Source organism: Protobothrops mucrosquamatus, unplaced genomic scaffold (genome assembly GCF_001527695.2).
Source record: "Protobothrops mucrosquamatus isolate PMUCROS unplaced genomic scaffold, P.Mucros_1.0 scaffold494, whole genome shotgun sequence".
NCBI lineage: Eukaryota > Metazoa > Chordata > Lepidosauria > Squamata > Viperidae > Protobothrops > Protobothrops mucrosquamatus.
The window spans coordinates 528,089-544,809 of NW_015386811.1; the positions used below are offsets into that span (position 1 = coordinate 528,089).

At 40.5% G+C, this 16,721-nt stretch overlaps 1 protein-coding gene across 4 annotated transcripts in view; it reads right to left on the minus strand.

Moving 5' to 3' along the window:
• LOC107288186 (diacylglycerol kinase beta) overlaps positions 1 to 16,721 on the minus strand; it is a 285,137-nt gene that overhangs the window by 200,904 nt on the left and 67,512 nt on the right. For all 4 annotated transcript variants that reach the window (XM_029284290.1, XM_029284288.1, XM_029284289.1 and 1 more), the window contains 3 exons: positions 10,152 to 10,225; positions 7,899 to 7,973; positions 1,587 to 1,672 (listed from right to left, as the gene is read on the minus strand). In XM_029284290.1, the coding sequence (XP_029140123.1) occupies positions 1,587 to 1,672; positions 7,899 to 7,973; positions 10,152 to 10,225 (235 nt within the window). The remainder of the gene's footprint in view (positions 1 to 1,586; positions 1,673 to 7,898; positions 7,974 to 10,151; positions 10,226 to 16,721) is intronic.

The window sequence follows — 16,721 nt, forward strand, 5'->3', positions numbered from 1 at the left end:
CTGGGGATTGGAGTGAGAGGCACTGTGTTGCAAAGGTTCTCCTCCCATTTTCAAATCAAGTTCCAGTTAGTGTTGGGTGGGGAAGAAGTTGAGCCCAAGGCCCCCAGTTTATGGGGTGTCTTAGAGCCCTTCTCTCTCCCCACTCCTATTTAGCATACATATGAGAACCTGGGTAAGGTCATCCATCCCCTGGTGGCTGGAAATATGAGGATCTACATGGGAGGCAACAGGCTTTTTGTTCAACCCTGGCAAGACCGATTGGCTCTGTGGTTTATGGCCTGCCGGTACTGATAGTGGAGAAAGGCCTCCAGATATCCGGTGTGAGAAGAAAAGCAGGTCTAAGGACTACGAGGACCCAAAGAAATGGGAAGCAGAGGAAGAGTGTCTCAAGGGTGGGAAAGTTCAGGAAAAGCAGGCCTGGGCCTATGCTTGACCTACTAGGGCTTCCTCACCCGAGGCTCTACTTAATAACCAGTGTGGTCAATGAACAAGCACATTAGGGACAGCAAGGATGGGAGTCATTAAGCAAGATGATCATGTTGCTACTTCACTTAATGACCATCATGATTTGTAATATAATGGGCAAGAGACATTACAATTATAGGTCAAGAATTGCCTGTATGCAGTTATATACACAAATATGTATTGTTTCTTAACTATTAATATATTGATTAATCTTACATAAATTTTGCACTATGCATCCAGGTCAAGTTATCTGTTTAGCAAATCTTAAGAAGTAAAATAAACTATGGATAAAATATTTTCAGTTTATAATAAAATAATGATAATTTTAAGAAATACTCATATGCTGAGAATCTAGAAAGAGTGCAGAGAAGAGCAACAAAAATAAAAAGGGTTCTGGAAGTTGAATGATACACTGAACAGTTGCAGGAACTAGGTATCCTAGAGTAACAAAGAGAAGAATTAGGAGTGACATGATGGCAGTATTCCAATACTTGGGGGTTGTCATAGAGAAGAGGTCAACCTATTCTCCAAAGCACCTGAGCCAGGACAAGAAGTTTCAGGTGGAAGATTATCAAACAGAGATGCAACCTAGAATTAAGGAGAAATTACCTGATAGTGAGAACAATTAATCAAAAGTTGAGGGTGCTCCTTCATAGGAGGTTTTCAAGAAGAGATTGGACAGCCATTTGTCTGGAATGATATAGGGTCTCCTGCTTGAGCATGGGATTGAACTAGAAGATATCCAAGGTCCCTTCCAATTCTGTTATGTTCTATGTTTATATGTCTCTTCAATATTGAGGTATAAAGTCATTATTATATAGGATATTACAATTTGATGAACTGTATCCTATATAATTGACAAAAATCCAATGCATTAACAAAGAATTATAATACTATTAGACATTCCCTATCAGCAATATATGAAGCATTTCAATAACTAAAAATATCTGTTTCATAATTTCCCCAAACTCTCATAACCAACTTCCTTTCTGTAACCTCCCTTTTTTTAATTACTCCAACATGAAGCAAACAAAGTTTGGCTTTTTCTAATGAATTTAGAATTATTTATACAATACAAATAATTTCTTACTAGTTTTATGTAAAACAAAAATGCATGTTACCTATGCAGTCCAAAATCCAACCTACTGTTCCATCACCACCACATGCCAATACTCTAAAGTCAGAAACATCTCGAAAAAAATTTAATCTGAAAAGTAAAAAAAAAAAAAATGAAATTATGTCTCAGAAGCTTGCTTTACTAACACATTGAATAGAATATTTACACACAGATATCCTTTCTCACTTTGAAAAAAGAAACAGCTAAATACAACTTGCAGCAGGACAGCACATACTTCATAACAATTATAATTTTCAAATACAATGGTCTATATTACAAGAACATGTTATATATATCCTTAAGATGGTAATTACTGCAAAAGCATATAATAAAATTAGTTTCATTATAGCATGCAGTTTATTATGGTGAGCAGTAAAATATTAATCTCCTGGGAAACTATATTTTAAGATATAAAGATTAACTGGTATGTAGAGGCCAACCAGTCATAAAGATCATCATTTTTCTGCAACCTACAGCTAACCATAACAGTTTTTAAACACAAGTTAAAACCAAATTAAATCTGCACTATACAGTAGACATAATGTACTTCCAATGCAAAATAATTCTCTAACATAATGAGGATGTCTGCTTTTAAAACAATATCTTAGTTAATAATTCTTAATTTAAATTATATCAACAGTTCAAACAGTTCAAAAATGTATATGAATGTTGCACCACAGAAGCAATTAAATATACTAGACCAGGGGTGTCAAATTACCGGCCTGCAGGCCAGTTTCATCATACCAAAGTTGCGCCCATCCCATTGCCGGCAATGTAAAAAGAGTCACGATATATTGCGACATGTCACATGATGTGGCGAGTTTGACACCCGTGTACTAGACCCATGATGAAGTGAATATCTCTATATGTGGATACATTCATAAAATAATTGACAATCGGACACATTAACCTGTGAAAGGAAAAATGGAAGTAGCACATTATAGATTGTTATTTTCATTTTTGGTAAATTATTTGGACTGTTCAACACTGAAGTATACTTGTAATAGATGAATAACAAAAGTTCTTATTTTTGCAGTTTATAATTCCAGTTAATGACAAACAGATTTAGGCATAATACAGTAACTACGTTTTTCAAGAAAGACATGAAAACATTAGATATGAAAACAAAGTAGGACATCACTTCCAGAGTCATTATGCTCTCAGTTCACTGAAATATTGCTGCAGACATAAAATCAAAACACCCTTCAATGGCAATCAAAAGTATAAGACTCTGGAAAAAAGTATCTATTCTATACAGAAGGCAGAACAAGTATTGAAACACTATTGGAAGATCCACTGGGCAGTGAGAAAATTTTAATAATATGGTTTATAATAAATATTTGAATTTTAAATCAGATATAAGGAGTAATCTTTATTTATCTAAAAGAAGCTCACTTCTAGTTCAATAAAATAAAATAAAATAAAATAAAAATTAAAACAAAATGGTAAGCAGGTATTTTTTTGAAGAAGCAATCCTGCTCATTCCTGCTTGGGAAATTAAATACTTATACCCTCTGAGATAGTTCTGCTCAACTTGCTTTCCTCCATAAGTCCTGGATCTCCGTAAGGATTTTGCTAGGGACTGATAAAAGTTCAATATAATTAGAAGACTGCTTCAGCAACTAAAGAACTTAAAGTGGCAACATAAGTATTTTATCAGGCACTTTTGCATCGTGATAGGCATCAGGGCAGAAGTCCTAATTTCAGACAAAAGACTATATTAGATACCTCAGGATATTTTTTTGCAATCAATATAAAAACTAGATTGAATTAGCTGCTACAATGTTTTATTCCTCTTTTTAAGCTAGCCAGTTTCTGGGAATAAATTTTCCTGATAGATGTGGACTTTTCAGTGAGCAACATTCCTAGGATGATCCTGGATTCATTCATCTACAGTATTTAGGAACCACAATCTACCCAGATTGTAGAGACTGGACAGCCACCTGTCTGGAATAGTATAGGATCTCCGGCTTGTGCAGGGGGTTGGACTAGAAGACCTCCAAAGTTCCTTCCAATTTGGTTATTCTGTTAACTGTAGCAGTAGTCAGTAGGGACAGGTGATAGCTTATGAGAGAGTGCTTGCAACTATGGGTTCCCAAATCAAATTATAAAGAACTGTCCAGTTATTTTATTTCCTCACCATCAGAAAGGGAAAATGATGGATTACATATTGCCAGAGAATTTTGATTTTGATTTTTCTCAGCAACCATAATAGTGACAATATATTCAAAATGTAATTTCTTAGATATCAAAATTAACACTATTCTGCATATTTTTGCAAGTTAGTAAGAGCAATGCTCTGAGAAATAAACTAAGAATTGCATAAATATCCTCACAGCTTTAAAGAACTTAATATGAATGCAAAATATGAATGCAAAATATGAGAAAGTTGAAGAAAAACAATTGCAGGTTTTTAAAATAGCATAATTTAGAAACATTTCCTTGCCAGGAAAAGTGACCTCTATGCTTTTCACAGAGACATGCCACTGAATTGCTATTTACACAATTGTTGTTTATTTATAATATGAATATTACCTGAATTACAGATTATTCAATGTAAATCAACTGTAGCAATTGTTGACAAAATGGTTTGCTCCTACAGAATAGTGAACAGTAACTCTTTTCAAAAGTAAAACAGGTGCATATTACAAACTGCACAGTGTACCAGAATGGCAATTTTCATGTCACTTTGTTAAGCAAGACTTTTTTCTAAATGTATTGTTCTATTTTACATTTATGTTCAGCTGCAGAGCCTGCATGGTTTCTCTAATTTACACTCATTTTCTCATGCTGGAATTTTAATATCAAGGTAATATTAATCAAACAATATATTTTTGTCAGTCAAATTATCACTGTAAAAAATTAAATCCACAAAGCTAATACTTAAAGTTAAGCTTCAAGAAAATATACTTAGGCATTGCAAAGGGATATATTTGATTTTACGGGAGAGCCCATCTTACTGTTTCATTAAGGTTGGACTGAATTTGGTCCTTAACGAAATAAGATGTACTGAAGAAAAAGTACCAAACTACCCTTGCAGCTCTCTTTTTCCCTCCCCCATCACCACTCCCACTTTTTAATTTTTTTTAATTCATATGTTTAGTAAATATACAGCGCATCCTTCACAACAAGGATGCCACCAAACTGTAGATTTGCATGTGGCAGAAGCAGAAATTACATGAAGTATAATGATTCTAAATTAAGTAATAATATAATTAAAATGTAATTTCAGTAATATTAAAGTAATTAAATTCATTTAATTTAAAATTCAATTAAATCAAATGTATTGATTGTCCTGCTCCTTCTCAATTTCTTGCCGTGCTCTATCTGTTTTTTGGAGTGTGACCTCTTGCTTGCCACTCAGAAGCAAATGCCGCCTCAAAGGAATTGTATAGTGTAATCTTTGCAAAAATATTGTGAAGCAAAATTGTCGTGGATTGCTTTTGTCGTGGATTGCAACAAGATACACCTAGAGACAAATTAGGGGTGCACACCAGACTCCTTAAAACTGCTTTGTTCAAATAGCAATGTGACTGGTTTACTTCAGATTGTTCTGTTTCAGTCTGTTTTAAAACTTGAGAAAAAAGCTCAAAGGAAAGTTTTTTTTATATAGCTGCTGTAGGAAGAGAGAGATTCCTTTCTGGTTGTCCTCTTTCCACTTGAAAAGAAAGCTAATAGGCACTGAGGCATGCTGCAAACCCCACTCTTTATACCTTTCTTCTGATTTAAAGTAAATGAATCTACTAAATCAGGATTTTCACAATGTGTTCCATAGAATTCTATAGTTCTGTGAAAAGGTGATAAATCTCCATAGAGTTTAAGGGCAAAAAAATCCCACATTTGAAAACAGACAAATTTTTATCAATAGTTGTGCCTTTTGATCAGGGGTTCAGTATTTTTTTTTTTTAACCAGAAGGTTCTACAGCCTGATTTTTTTTTGAAAATTCCTGTACTAGCCTAGGAGGGTCTTAGTGTTGTAGCAGTAAGAATCAATTCAGCTTATTTACACTCATCCACTTTTAGGCCAAGTTAATTAAGGTAAAAATTATGAAGAAAAATGTAGAAAGGCTCATTGAAGAAATTTTAAAAAGAATAAATAAAAATAGCAATAAATTAGACTGTAGAAGTAAAATACTACTGTATAATGGAAAATTAGTCTAATTAAATCTATACTGAGAAATTACTGAAGTCAAATGCATTTTCTTATTCATCCTCAACTCAAATAGTCAGGGACTCAGAAACAGAGAAGAGCAACCAGGAATTGGATGGATGGATGGATGGATGGATGGATGGATGGATGGATGGATGGATGGATAGATAGATAGATAGATAGATAGATAGATAGATAGATAGATAGATAGATAGATAGATAGATAGATAGATAGATAGATAGATAGATCTATCTATCTAAAGCTTTATTGTCATTTTTTACTGTGGGCACATTAGCACACATTAAAAATGAAATTTTGTTGCTTGCTCTCAAGAGTGTACACATATATAACATTTAAACATGCTACATACAAATATGTATAAACCTACACTCTTACCTATAAATAACATTTAAATATTAATCACTGTCTATCTTGAATACATAGCGGAAAGAGGAAGCTTTAGAGTTTACAAGGTTAATACTGTATGGAACAAAACTGTGACTGAATCTGAATTTTCTGCTTCGGCTACCACAAAGGTATCCTCCCAGAAGGTAACCAAGAAAACATATCACAAAGAGGATGTGTAGTGTCCCAGACATTCTTGTGGACCCTGCTCAAGCAATGCTTATATGCTATGTCCTGGATGGAAGGGAGCTTTTCTGCCATCCTCACCACTCTCTGCACCGCCTTCCTGTCTGAAGCAGTGATGCTTCCAAACCAAACTGTAATGCTGTATGACAGGATGCTCTCAATCATCCCTCTGTAGAAAGTGGTAAGGATAGAGAAGGAAAACATGCTTTTCTCATGCGATGCAGAAAATGCAGGTGCTGCTGTGCTCGCTTTACCAGTGTCTTGCTGTTGAGCGACCAAGCCAGCCTGCTCATTAACTGCACACCCATAAATTTGATGCTGAAAATCATCTCCACAGGTGAATCATTAATACACAGAAGAGTATGGCTGTGCCTGCCTTTTCTGAAATCGGCAATGATCTCTTTGGTTATCAATGTAAACAAAGAACAAAGAAATCTGACTCTTCAAGTGAGTGAATCTGATAATGGTTATTTCATTTCTGAATAATGAACTACAATACAGAAACAGATATTATAAACTATCAAAATAACAAAATTTTGGAGAATATTCAGTAATGCCCAAAGAAGCAATACCTTAACCTTCCTTTCAGATGTTCACGAATATTTGCAAAGAGATATGACTGGGAAGTGATAAGAGAGGATAGAAAAATGGAGCAGCAATTCCAACCATATTAGACCATTTAAGTAGGGCTGGCCAGAGGCAGGTTAACATACTCCTTTTCCAGTTGGCTACTGAATGTTCCAATTAAATATCTGAGTTATATTTAAGAATGTGATCAGAGCTTTATCTGTGGAACTTGGTCCCATGAATTATGCTTTCTAGTTTTGAAACACAGCTTGACACATGCTAGCTGCCTTTAAAAGTGACTCAGGCCTCTAAGGATATGTCTCTTAGGATTGGGTTGGTATAAGACTACAGCTGGCAGGTGAAAGACAGAGATATAGTCGGTAGAAATAATATGTGGTCCTGACTTCTTATCTGTAAGCCTACGTTCATTGAACTAACTAGATTTATAAAGCCTCTTTGTTACTGAAAGAAATTTGTATCCAACTGATAGCCACGACAAAGAAATAAATAGTATAAATATATGTATATGTACACACATGGCCTGGGAAATCAGAATTAAATTAACTTGCATAAGAAAAACACAAATAAATAAGGCTATGCAATATTGGACAGATAATTAATCAGAAGTTTTTGCAGTTTCTTTACTAATGTTTTAAGACTAAGTAGTTTCTTAAATGGAAAAAATAAAAATTGGAAATGATCTAAATATTTAAAAATAAATATTCACAAAACACTACCCTCTTGTGGTGTTATGCTATTGTGTGTAAATATATGATTCTTCTTTTCTTTCTTTTAAGTACTGTAAGGCTTTTAAAAAACTTTGTTAATATATATCAAGTAGAAGGTATTTCTTACATTTAAAAATCCGGAAGAACTCTCAACTATGTCATCAAGCTACAGCAATATATTTCTTAAATTAATTTCTCTTTATACAATATTTCCAGAATATCATTGTGTTTTAGACTATGTTATTTAATAAGTTCATGTTTGACAACATGCAGACTTACCCTGGCATTGGTCCATTTCCTGCAAGACTGTAAACCTGACGAGGATTCAGAAGATACTGAAATTTCCTATAAATTCTATGGTTGCGGATAGAAAAATATTTGAATTTTATTGGCAACAAATTATGTTTTGGCAGTTCTACCACATAATAATATGTTGGATTAAACAAAGTCATACTGCATCCCACACTATCTTACCAATGTTAATATTTCAGGATATATAGACAGATGAGCACACTAACATTTATTCTGCATAATTTGTAAACAAGAGCAAAGTAAAGTAAATAAGATATCAAGCAAGACCTAGTTAAGAAAGATCTTAAATTCATTTGTACATGATGTACTGTACTGCAAACTGCTTTTCAAATTTTAGTCCATTTCAAAATCTATTTGTCATATATCAATAGCCTATTAACCTGTAGAGGTACTGTCTATGGCAAAGAGAGCATACCTACAGACCCTTGAGCCTTACAACTTTACTTTTGTTATTGTTGCCTAAAATTTTGGTCAATCAAATCTTTTGGAATTTTATCACTAAATGAACATTTCTCTATTTTACAAATCTAAGAGAAGAGTCACTTTTTTAATGCCATTGTAATTGCAAATGATCATTAAATGAATTGTAGTCAAGGACTACTTGAATAAAATTTTAATATAAAAATATGAAAATGGATCTCTTATATATACTGCTCACAAAAATAAAGGGAACGCAAACCCCTTCAGTTCCATGGTAAAATGTTCCCTTTATTTTTGTGAGCAGTATATATTACATCCACCTATACATTTGCCAATGACTGATCACTGGTTAACGTTAATTAAATTAATTAAATCTATTATTCCTAGCCTGAATATGGTCCCGAAAAAGGGAAAAGAAAGTCAGGTGACTGACTTCCTTTTGGATGAACTGTAACTATCATGATTATTGGAGCAGACAACTGACAAGAGCAATTGCTTGCAATTTTAGACCAAATCAACACATCATCCTAATACCTGTATTTTTTCCTTTTTTTTGTTTGAATGAGAACATGGTTAGTTGTTATTTTAAGCTGTTATTTTTGTTGTTGTTTAATAAAGCTTTCCAAGGAGAAACTTTCTGCTAGATAACTAGAAAGTTGAAAGTAATGTAACTCAATACATAGTGTATTTGCATTTTGGACAATGGGATCAAGGAACCAGATAACTGAAATTAATTAATTAGAATTCAGCAAGAGATTTTAAATAAAAACACAGAATCATGGCAGACTAAATAAAGTAGAACAAAATAGTTAGGAAAGGTTAAAAGTAGCAGTAGATAACTAAGCACCTCTATATGGACCTTAGTTTAATTTTAAAATGTCTTTTTTCAAAATCATGTTTCTGGTGAAAGGTATCTATTCTTTCCCTAACAATCTTTTAGACAAGAAAAAGGGAACAAAGAAAAAAAAAAGAAAGGAGGAAAGGAAACTATGCCATCTTTTTTGTTGCTTACATTACAACTCCTACCCCTCCATGAATATGCAATATAGCTCCCAAGAAATAATTCTTGTGATAATGTGGCCCTGAATAATGAAAAAGTGTCAAAGAAATAGAGACATGTATTATTAAGAAAAAGAAAGAATAATAGTAAGAAAATAAACTAAAGTGCTGATAGTTTATCTATCCTTCCAAAAGGAAGACTGCAGAATTGACCAATATTTGAAGTATGGAAAGTGTCAAAAGTTAAAAAAAAAAAAAAGGAAAGGTGGCTGAAACAGTTTTATAACTGGGATATCTAAAAGGAATAGAAGGTCCAGAGGAGTCAAAAATCCAACAGCATTATCAATTGAGCTCCAAAGATATTGCAACATAGACCCAAATAACCACAGTTAGTTATAATTAATAAATCCCACTTGTAATGGAACTTCAAAACTGTAGTCATAATATTTATAGGCTATATTTATTGTGATCTATAAAATAAAACTTAACAAGCCAAGAGCTTACCAAAGACAGGGCAATTTTTCAATTTGAAACATATTTCAAAAAAGGAAAGGATATAACTCTAGGTAAATAAATAAACGTAGGAATGGAAACATAACCTAATCTAATTAACAAATTGGTCATAGTTCAACATCATTTTATTATTAACATTGTTCTATGTAATTAGCGTTAAGTAGCTTTGGAAAACAAAATGTAAAATACATGCATTTATTTTTTTTCTCTTCAAAAAGTAATTAAATGAATTGGTTTTCTGCCTAAATCAAACTGATGATCTTAGCAAGATCATGAAGAAACACATACCTTTCTCCTTGTTTTCCTCCACTTTTAGGGTTAACAAAAACTAGAAGTGGATGAGTACCTGAAGCTGGTGTGATCTAAATTTAAAGAATTCAAAGGAAAACAATTAATTCAATTTTCTTCAGTATTTTATTATATGTTATATTATATTACTAATGCAAACATCTATGGAGATTCTCAGTCATCCAGGTCGCAATTGTCTCAAATGTATTTTTTTAAGAGGCAACTGGACTTTCTTGTTTTTCTTTGAAGACATTTCACTTCTCATGCAAGAAGCTTCTGTGACAGCTGAAGAAGCTTCTTGGATTAGAAGCGAAACATCTTCAAAGAAAAACAAGAAAGTCAAGTTGCCTCTTGAAAAAGCATCTTTGAGACTACTAATGCAAACATATGCACTAAGTGTTCCAATATCTCAGGGGCTGTCACAAAGAAGAGGGAGTCAAGCTATTCTCCAAGGCACCTGAAGGCAGGACAAGAAGCAACGGATGGAAACTGATCAAGGAGAGAAGCAACCTAGAACTAAGGAGAAACCTCCTGACAGTTAGAACAATTAACCAGTGGAACAACCTGCTTCCAGAAGTTGTGAATGCTCCAACAGTGGAAGTTTTTAAGAAGAGACTGGACAGCCATTTGTCCTAAATGGTGTAGGGTTTCCTGCCTGAGCAGGGAGTTAGACTCGATAACCCCCAAGGTGCCTTCCAACTTTATTATACATACATACATACATACATACATACATACATACATACATACATACATACATATATGTGTGTGTGTGTGTGTGTGTGTGTGTGTGTTGTATCAAAATGACCACGATCACCAAGAGGAAATTTAAAATGTTTAAAAGCGATTAAAAGTTTAAAAGCAATTAAAACATTGTTAAAAATATTACAGGCAACCAAGCTTTCGTCGGGCTCTCCCGACATCATCAGGGTTGATAAGGCGGTTTCTAGGGAGGGTTTATATGCCGCTTCCAAATGTCTGCATCCGGCTGCGTGAGCGCGTGATCGGGCCCCGGTACGTGTGTTCCTGCACTGTGAGTATCTTTCTTTTACCCGCATGTAACTCCTTTGCCTTCTTTTCCCGTTTGTCACTATGCGGTCCTTGAGTATTTCTATCATGGGCCAGCTGGGGTTCTTTCCTACGTCTCTCCTCCGCTTCACCTTCCACACCCTTTCCCTCAAACTCATCACTTCTACAGGGTCTAGTCCAGCCACAATCAGTCTTTCCCCCCCTTTCTCCTACATTCGTACCGGGTGGATTGCCTCTCTCTGTACCATCATCCTGACTGCCCCGCCCCTCCATCCTCCTGCCGCCGTCGCCTTTCGTGCGGGGTCACCCTCCTACATCCCGGGGCCCCCTTTCTGCACATGATCTCGTTGAGGAGTATTGGCTGGGCTGCCATTCCTGTCCGTTCGGCATCCCCCGTTCACCTCCATCCATCGCCCTTTTCAAACCTTCACCCACATTCAACTCCCCTTCTCTCCACAGATCCAGCGCTACATTCTCTGCTGGCACCCCACCTACTGTATTATTAGTCCCCCTCCTACCCTCATAGTCACTGCCATATCCATTAGTCCCCAGGGTACTTTCATCCGTACTGCCATCCCCTCTGTCAAAGCCATGGAGCCTCCGGGGGTCTTCGATGGGCTTTCAACCAATTTCTCCTTTGCTGGGCGTCCCCATCAAGCCTTGATCGGCTCCTTCCTCCCCCCCTCCGATCCTGGCACTTCGTGCATCTCCCACCCCCTCCCTTCGCAGCTTACTCCGCACTCTCCCTCCAATCCTACAACAGACATCCACTCCACCACCACTTGCGCTCGGACTCCCTTCCTCCAGCCAATCTTCCTGTTGTGACAATTCCTCACCCAACTCCCCATCAGCTCCACATTCTCCCCCATAAACCCTTCCGTGTTCTACCACCCCTTTTACACAATCCTCCACGCCTCCATGCGATCTCTCATCCGGCCCACGGGGCCTGCGGGGAGTTTTCACCCTCCCGCAACCAATTTCCTCGTTGCGGGAGTACCCAGCCAAGCTTCGGTCCGTTCCCCCCCACCCACTTTCACTCGCCGAAACCTGCGCGTCCCTCGATCTTGCGTTTCGCCATCCGCTCCATTCCTCTCCTCAATCTATTTCCCCCGTCCCCTTTCCGCCGAGACCCGCGCGTCCCTCAGTCTTTCGTATTGTTGTTCACTCCGTTCCTCTGCACACTCCACCACACTTTCCACTACTCTTTTCACATTCTGATCCATACTTTCTTGAGATCCTGTACCCTCCTTGCATGCTCTACGGGGGCCTTTCCTCATTCTGTGGTCAACTCCCCCATAACGGGGGTGCCCAATCAAGCCTCGGTCCGTTTCCTCCCTCCCCCTTTTACCCGCGGCAGACCATGCGCCTCCCAATCCTCCGTTTCGTAGTCCATCTTGCTCCTCTGTGCACTCATAACTATCCCCCACCCTCGATTCACACTGTGATTCCTCCTTCTTCCTTTCCACGATCAGCGGGCACTCCATCTTGCCCTGAGGTCTTCTCCTCATGCTAGGTCCACCCGAGATGCGTTGGTGCCCCTGCAATTGCTGGTTACAGACAGGAATCTCCTGTGTGGGACATTCAGGATCTTGGGCCACTGCATCAGCCCCCGTACCCCGAAGGGTGATGGCCCCAGGCGCGTCCATTCTGCGGCCCAAGCCTCTACTGTGGCGATTGTTGTGCCATGCCTTGAGGGTCTGATGTGCCTGACATATGTCCACATGCCGGTTGATCGAGTCCCGATTCGAAAACCAAGCCTCTTTCAATAATCGGCCGCTTTTGGTGGCATCAGTGGCAAGAACTTGGGCATGTTCGAAATCAAAACGGTGGTCCTGCTCGGCCATGTGAGACCATATTTGCGAGTACTGCTCGCCTCTTCTAATGGCCAAGTTGTGTTCGTGGAGGCGGGTCTTAAGTCTTTTAGAAGTCTCACCCACGTAGTGGCTCTTGCAATCCATGCAATTAACTCTGTAGACCACCGCCGATCTTTCCATCGTGGGAAGGGGGTCCTTTGGGCGCATAATTTTTGACCGTAATGTTTGGTCTGGCTCACGATGCGAGCACTCGTTAATGAGCAGCACAGGAGAGTGGAGGCCTTGAAGAAAGGGGCCCACCAACACCGGGAACAGTGTAATGAGAGCTTGTCGGCAGCGCACTTTCAACTACTTGACCGTCATGTCCGGCTTATGGCGGATAGGACTGGCCAGCGAACGGCCACACGCCTCCAGGGTAAGGTGAGTAGCTTACGTGGTTTGTGTGATGGTGGGTTTAGACACAGACTGGTGCACAACTTGTCCTCCAAGGGTTTCACCAACTCCCAGCTCGCTTTGCTGCAGCGTGATGTGGGACATAGCCTCGCGGATGCCCACCTGCTGGACTTTATTGCAGCCTTGGAACCGGCTATGCACCGGGTGGAGATGAGGGAAGACTCCAAGGATCTTATTAAACAACAGGTCACTGGGTTATTGTTACGGCATAGGGGCTACCGAGCATTATCCAGGGAAGAAGAAGAGGCCCTGGAATATTTTAGGAAGGATCATACTATTACCGTACTCCCGGCTGACAAAGGCAGGGCGACTGTCATAATGGACAGGACATCGTATGTGACCAAAGTACTGGAGTTATTGGGAGATAGAACAGCCTATAAGGTCATCAAAGGGGACCCCAGGGTGACAATGAATAATAGGATAAATAAAACCTTAGAGTGCTTTAAGTGAACTAAGAAAATGGAGGAGAATACCGTTAGGAGGGTACGTCCCACCGATACGGCACTCCCCAGATTCTATGGACTCCCAAAAATTCATAAAGAGGGAGTCCCACTCCGTCCCATTGTCTCCTTCCGGGGTACCCCCATTTCAGGGTTAGCAAAGTGGCTTAGTGGTCGTCTCTCCCACCTGGTGGAGGACAGTCCCACCATCGTAAAATAAGCAGGTGAGTTCCTGGAAAGAATAAGAACCTTGAGGGTGGAGGAGGATGAGGTGATAGTTTCCTTTGATGTTACCTCCCTCTTCACCTCCATCCCTCGAAGTTTAGCCCTTAAAGTGGTAGAAGAACAACTCAAGCAACAAGAAGGGCACCACTCCCGGGACTCCCTGCGTATTGAGGATTTGATCCAGCTGGTTGGATTCTGCCTTACTACGTATTTCACATTCCAAGGGACTGTCTACGAGCAGGTGAAAGGCACACCCATGGGCTCCCCCATCTCCAGTGTCATAGCAGAGGCAGTTCTCCAGCAGCTGGAACGTGAGGCTATGACCCGATACCGACCCAGGTTTTGGGTGCGGTATGTTGACGACACCTTTGTTGTCGTCAAACGGGCGCATAGAGCTGACCTTATGGGAATATTAAATTCCATCTACCCAGACATTAAGTTTACTATGGAGGAGGAGACGCGAGGCTCGCTAGCCTTCTTGGATGTGATGGTCCAACGATTACCGGATGGCTCCATTAGAACCAAGGTCTATCGTAAACCAACTCATACAGACCGTATCCTCCATTATAATAGTAATCATCCGGTTTCCCATAAGGCCAGCTGTATTAGGATGCTATTCCAACGTATACACACGCATTGCAGCACAGTGAGGTCTAAATTTGAAGAGAGGAGGCACTTGCACCGGGTCTGCCGCTTGAATGGCTACCCCTTAAAATTTGTAAGACGCCACAGCAGAATACCGAGACCCCAAAACGACCAACGGAGGAGGGAACTTAGCACGCAAACCACGCGCATCACGTTGCCATATATTAATAATGTATCGGAGGCTACGGCCAGGTTACTGGCCCCTTACAACGTGAAAGTGCCTCATAAGCCAGACCAAACATTACGGTCAAAAATTATGCGCCCAAAGGACCCCCTCCCCACGATGGAAAGATTGGCGGTGGTCTACAGAGTTAATTGCATGGATTGCAAGAGCCACTACGTGGGTGAGACTTCTAAAAGACTTAAGACCCGCCTCCACGAACACAACTTGGCCATTAGAAGAGGCGAGCAGTACTCGCAAATATGGTCTCACATGGCCGAGCAGGACCACCGTTTTGATTTCGAACATGCCCAAGTTCTTGCCACTGACGCCACCAAAAGCGGCCGATTATTGAAAGAGGCTTGGTTTTCGAATCGGGACTCGATCAACCGGCATGTGGACATATGTCAGGCACATCAGACCCTCAAGGCATGGCACAACAATCACCACAGTAGAGGCTTGGGCCGCAGAATGGACGCGCCTGGGGCCATCACTCTTCGGGGTATGGGGGCTGATGCAGTGGCCCAAGATCCTGAATGTCCCGCACAGGAGAGTCCCGTCTGTAACCAGCAATTGCAGGGGCACCAACGCACCTCGGGTGGACCTAGCATGAGGAGAAGACCTCAGGGCAAGATGGAGCGCCCGCTGATCGTGGAAAGGAAGAAGGAGGAATCACAGTGTGAATCGAGGGTGGGGGATAGTTATGAGTGCACAGAGGAGCAAGATGGACTACGAAATGGAGGATTGGGAGGCGCATGGTCTGCCGCGGGTAAAAGGGGGAGGGAGGGAACGGACTGAGGCTTGATTGGGCACCCCCGTTATGGGGGAGTTGACCACAGAATGAGGAAAGGCCCCCGTAGAGCATGCAAGGAGGGTACAGGATCTCAAGAAAGTATGGATGAGAATGTGAAAAGAGTAGTGGAAAGTGTGGTGGAGTGTGCAGAGGAACGGAGTGAACGACGATACGAAAGACTAAGGGACGCGCGGGTCTCGGTGGAAAGGGGATGGGGGGAAATAGATCGAGGAGAGGAATGAAGCAGATGGCGAAACGCAAGATCGAGGGACGCGCAGGTTTCAGCGAGTGAAAGTGGGGGGGGGGGAACGGACCGAAGCTTGGCTGGGTACTCCTGCAACGAGGAAATTGGTTGCGGGAGGGTGAAAACTCCCCGCAGGCCCCGTGGGCCGGATGAGAGATCGCGTGGAGGATTGGGTAAAAGGGGTGGTAGAACACGGAAGGGTTTATGGGGGAGAATGTGAAGCTGATGGGGAGTTGGGTGAGGAATTGTCACAACAGGAAGATTGGCTGGAGGAAGGGAGTCCGAGCGAAAGTGGTGGTGGAGTGGATGTCTGTTGTAGGATTGGAGGGAGAGTGCGGAGTAAGCTGCGAAGGGAGGGGGTGGGAGACGCAAGAAGTGCCGGGATCGGAGGGGGGGAGGAAGGAGCTGATCAAGGCTTGATGGGGACGCCCAGCAAAGGAGAAATTGGTTGAAAGCCCATCGAAGACCCCCGGAGGCTCCATGGCTTTGACAGAGGGGATGGCAGTACGGATGAAAGTACCCTGGGGACTAATGGATATGGCAGTGACTATGAGGGTAGGAGGGGGACTAATAATACAGTAGGTGGGGTGCCAGCAGAGAATGTAGCGCTGGATCTGTGGAGAGAAGGGGAGTTGAATGTGGGTGAAGGTTTGAAAAGGGCGATGGATGGAGGTGAACGGGGGATGCCGAACGGACAGGAATGGCAGCCCAGCCAATACTCCTCAACGAGATCATGTGCAGAAAGGGGGCCCCGGGATGTAGGAGGG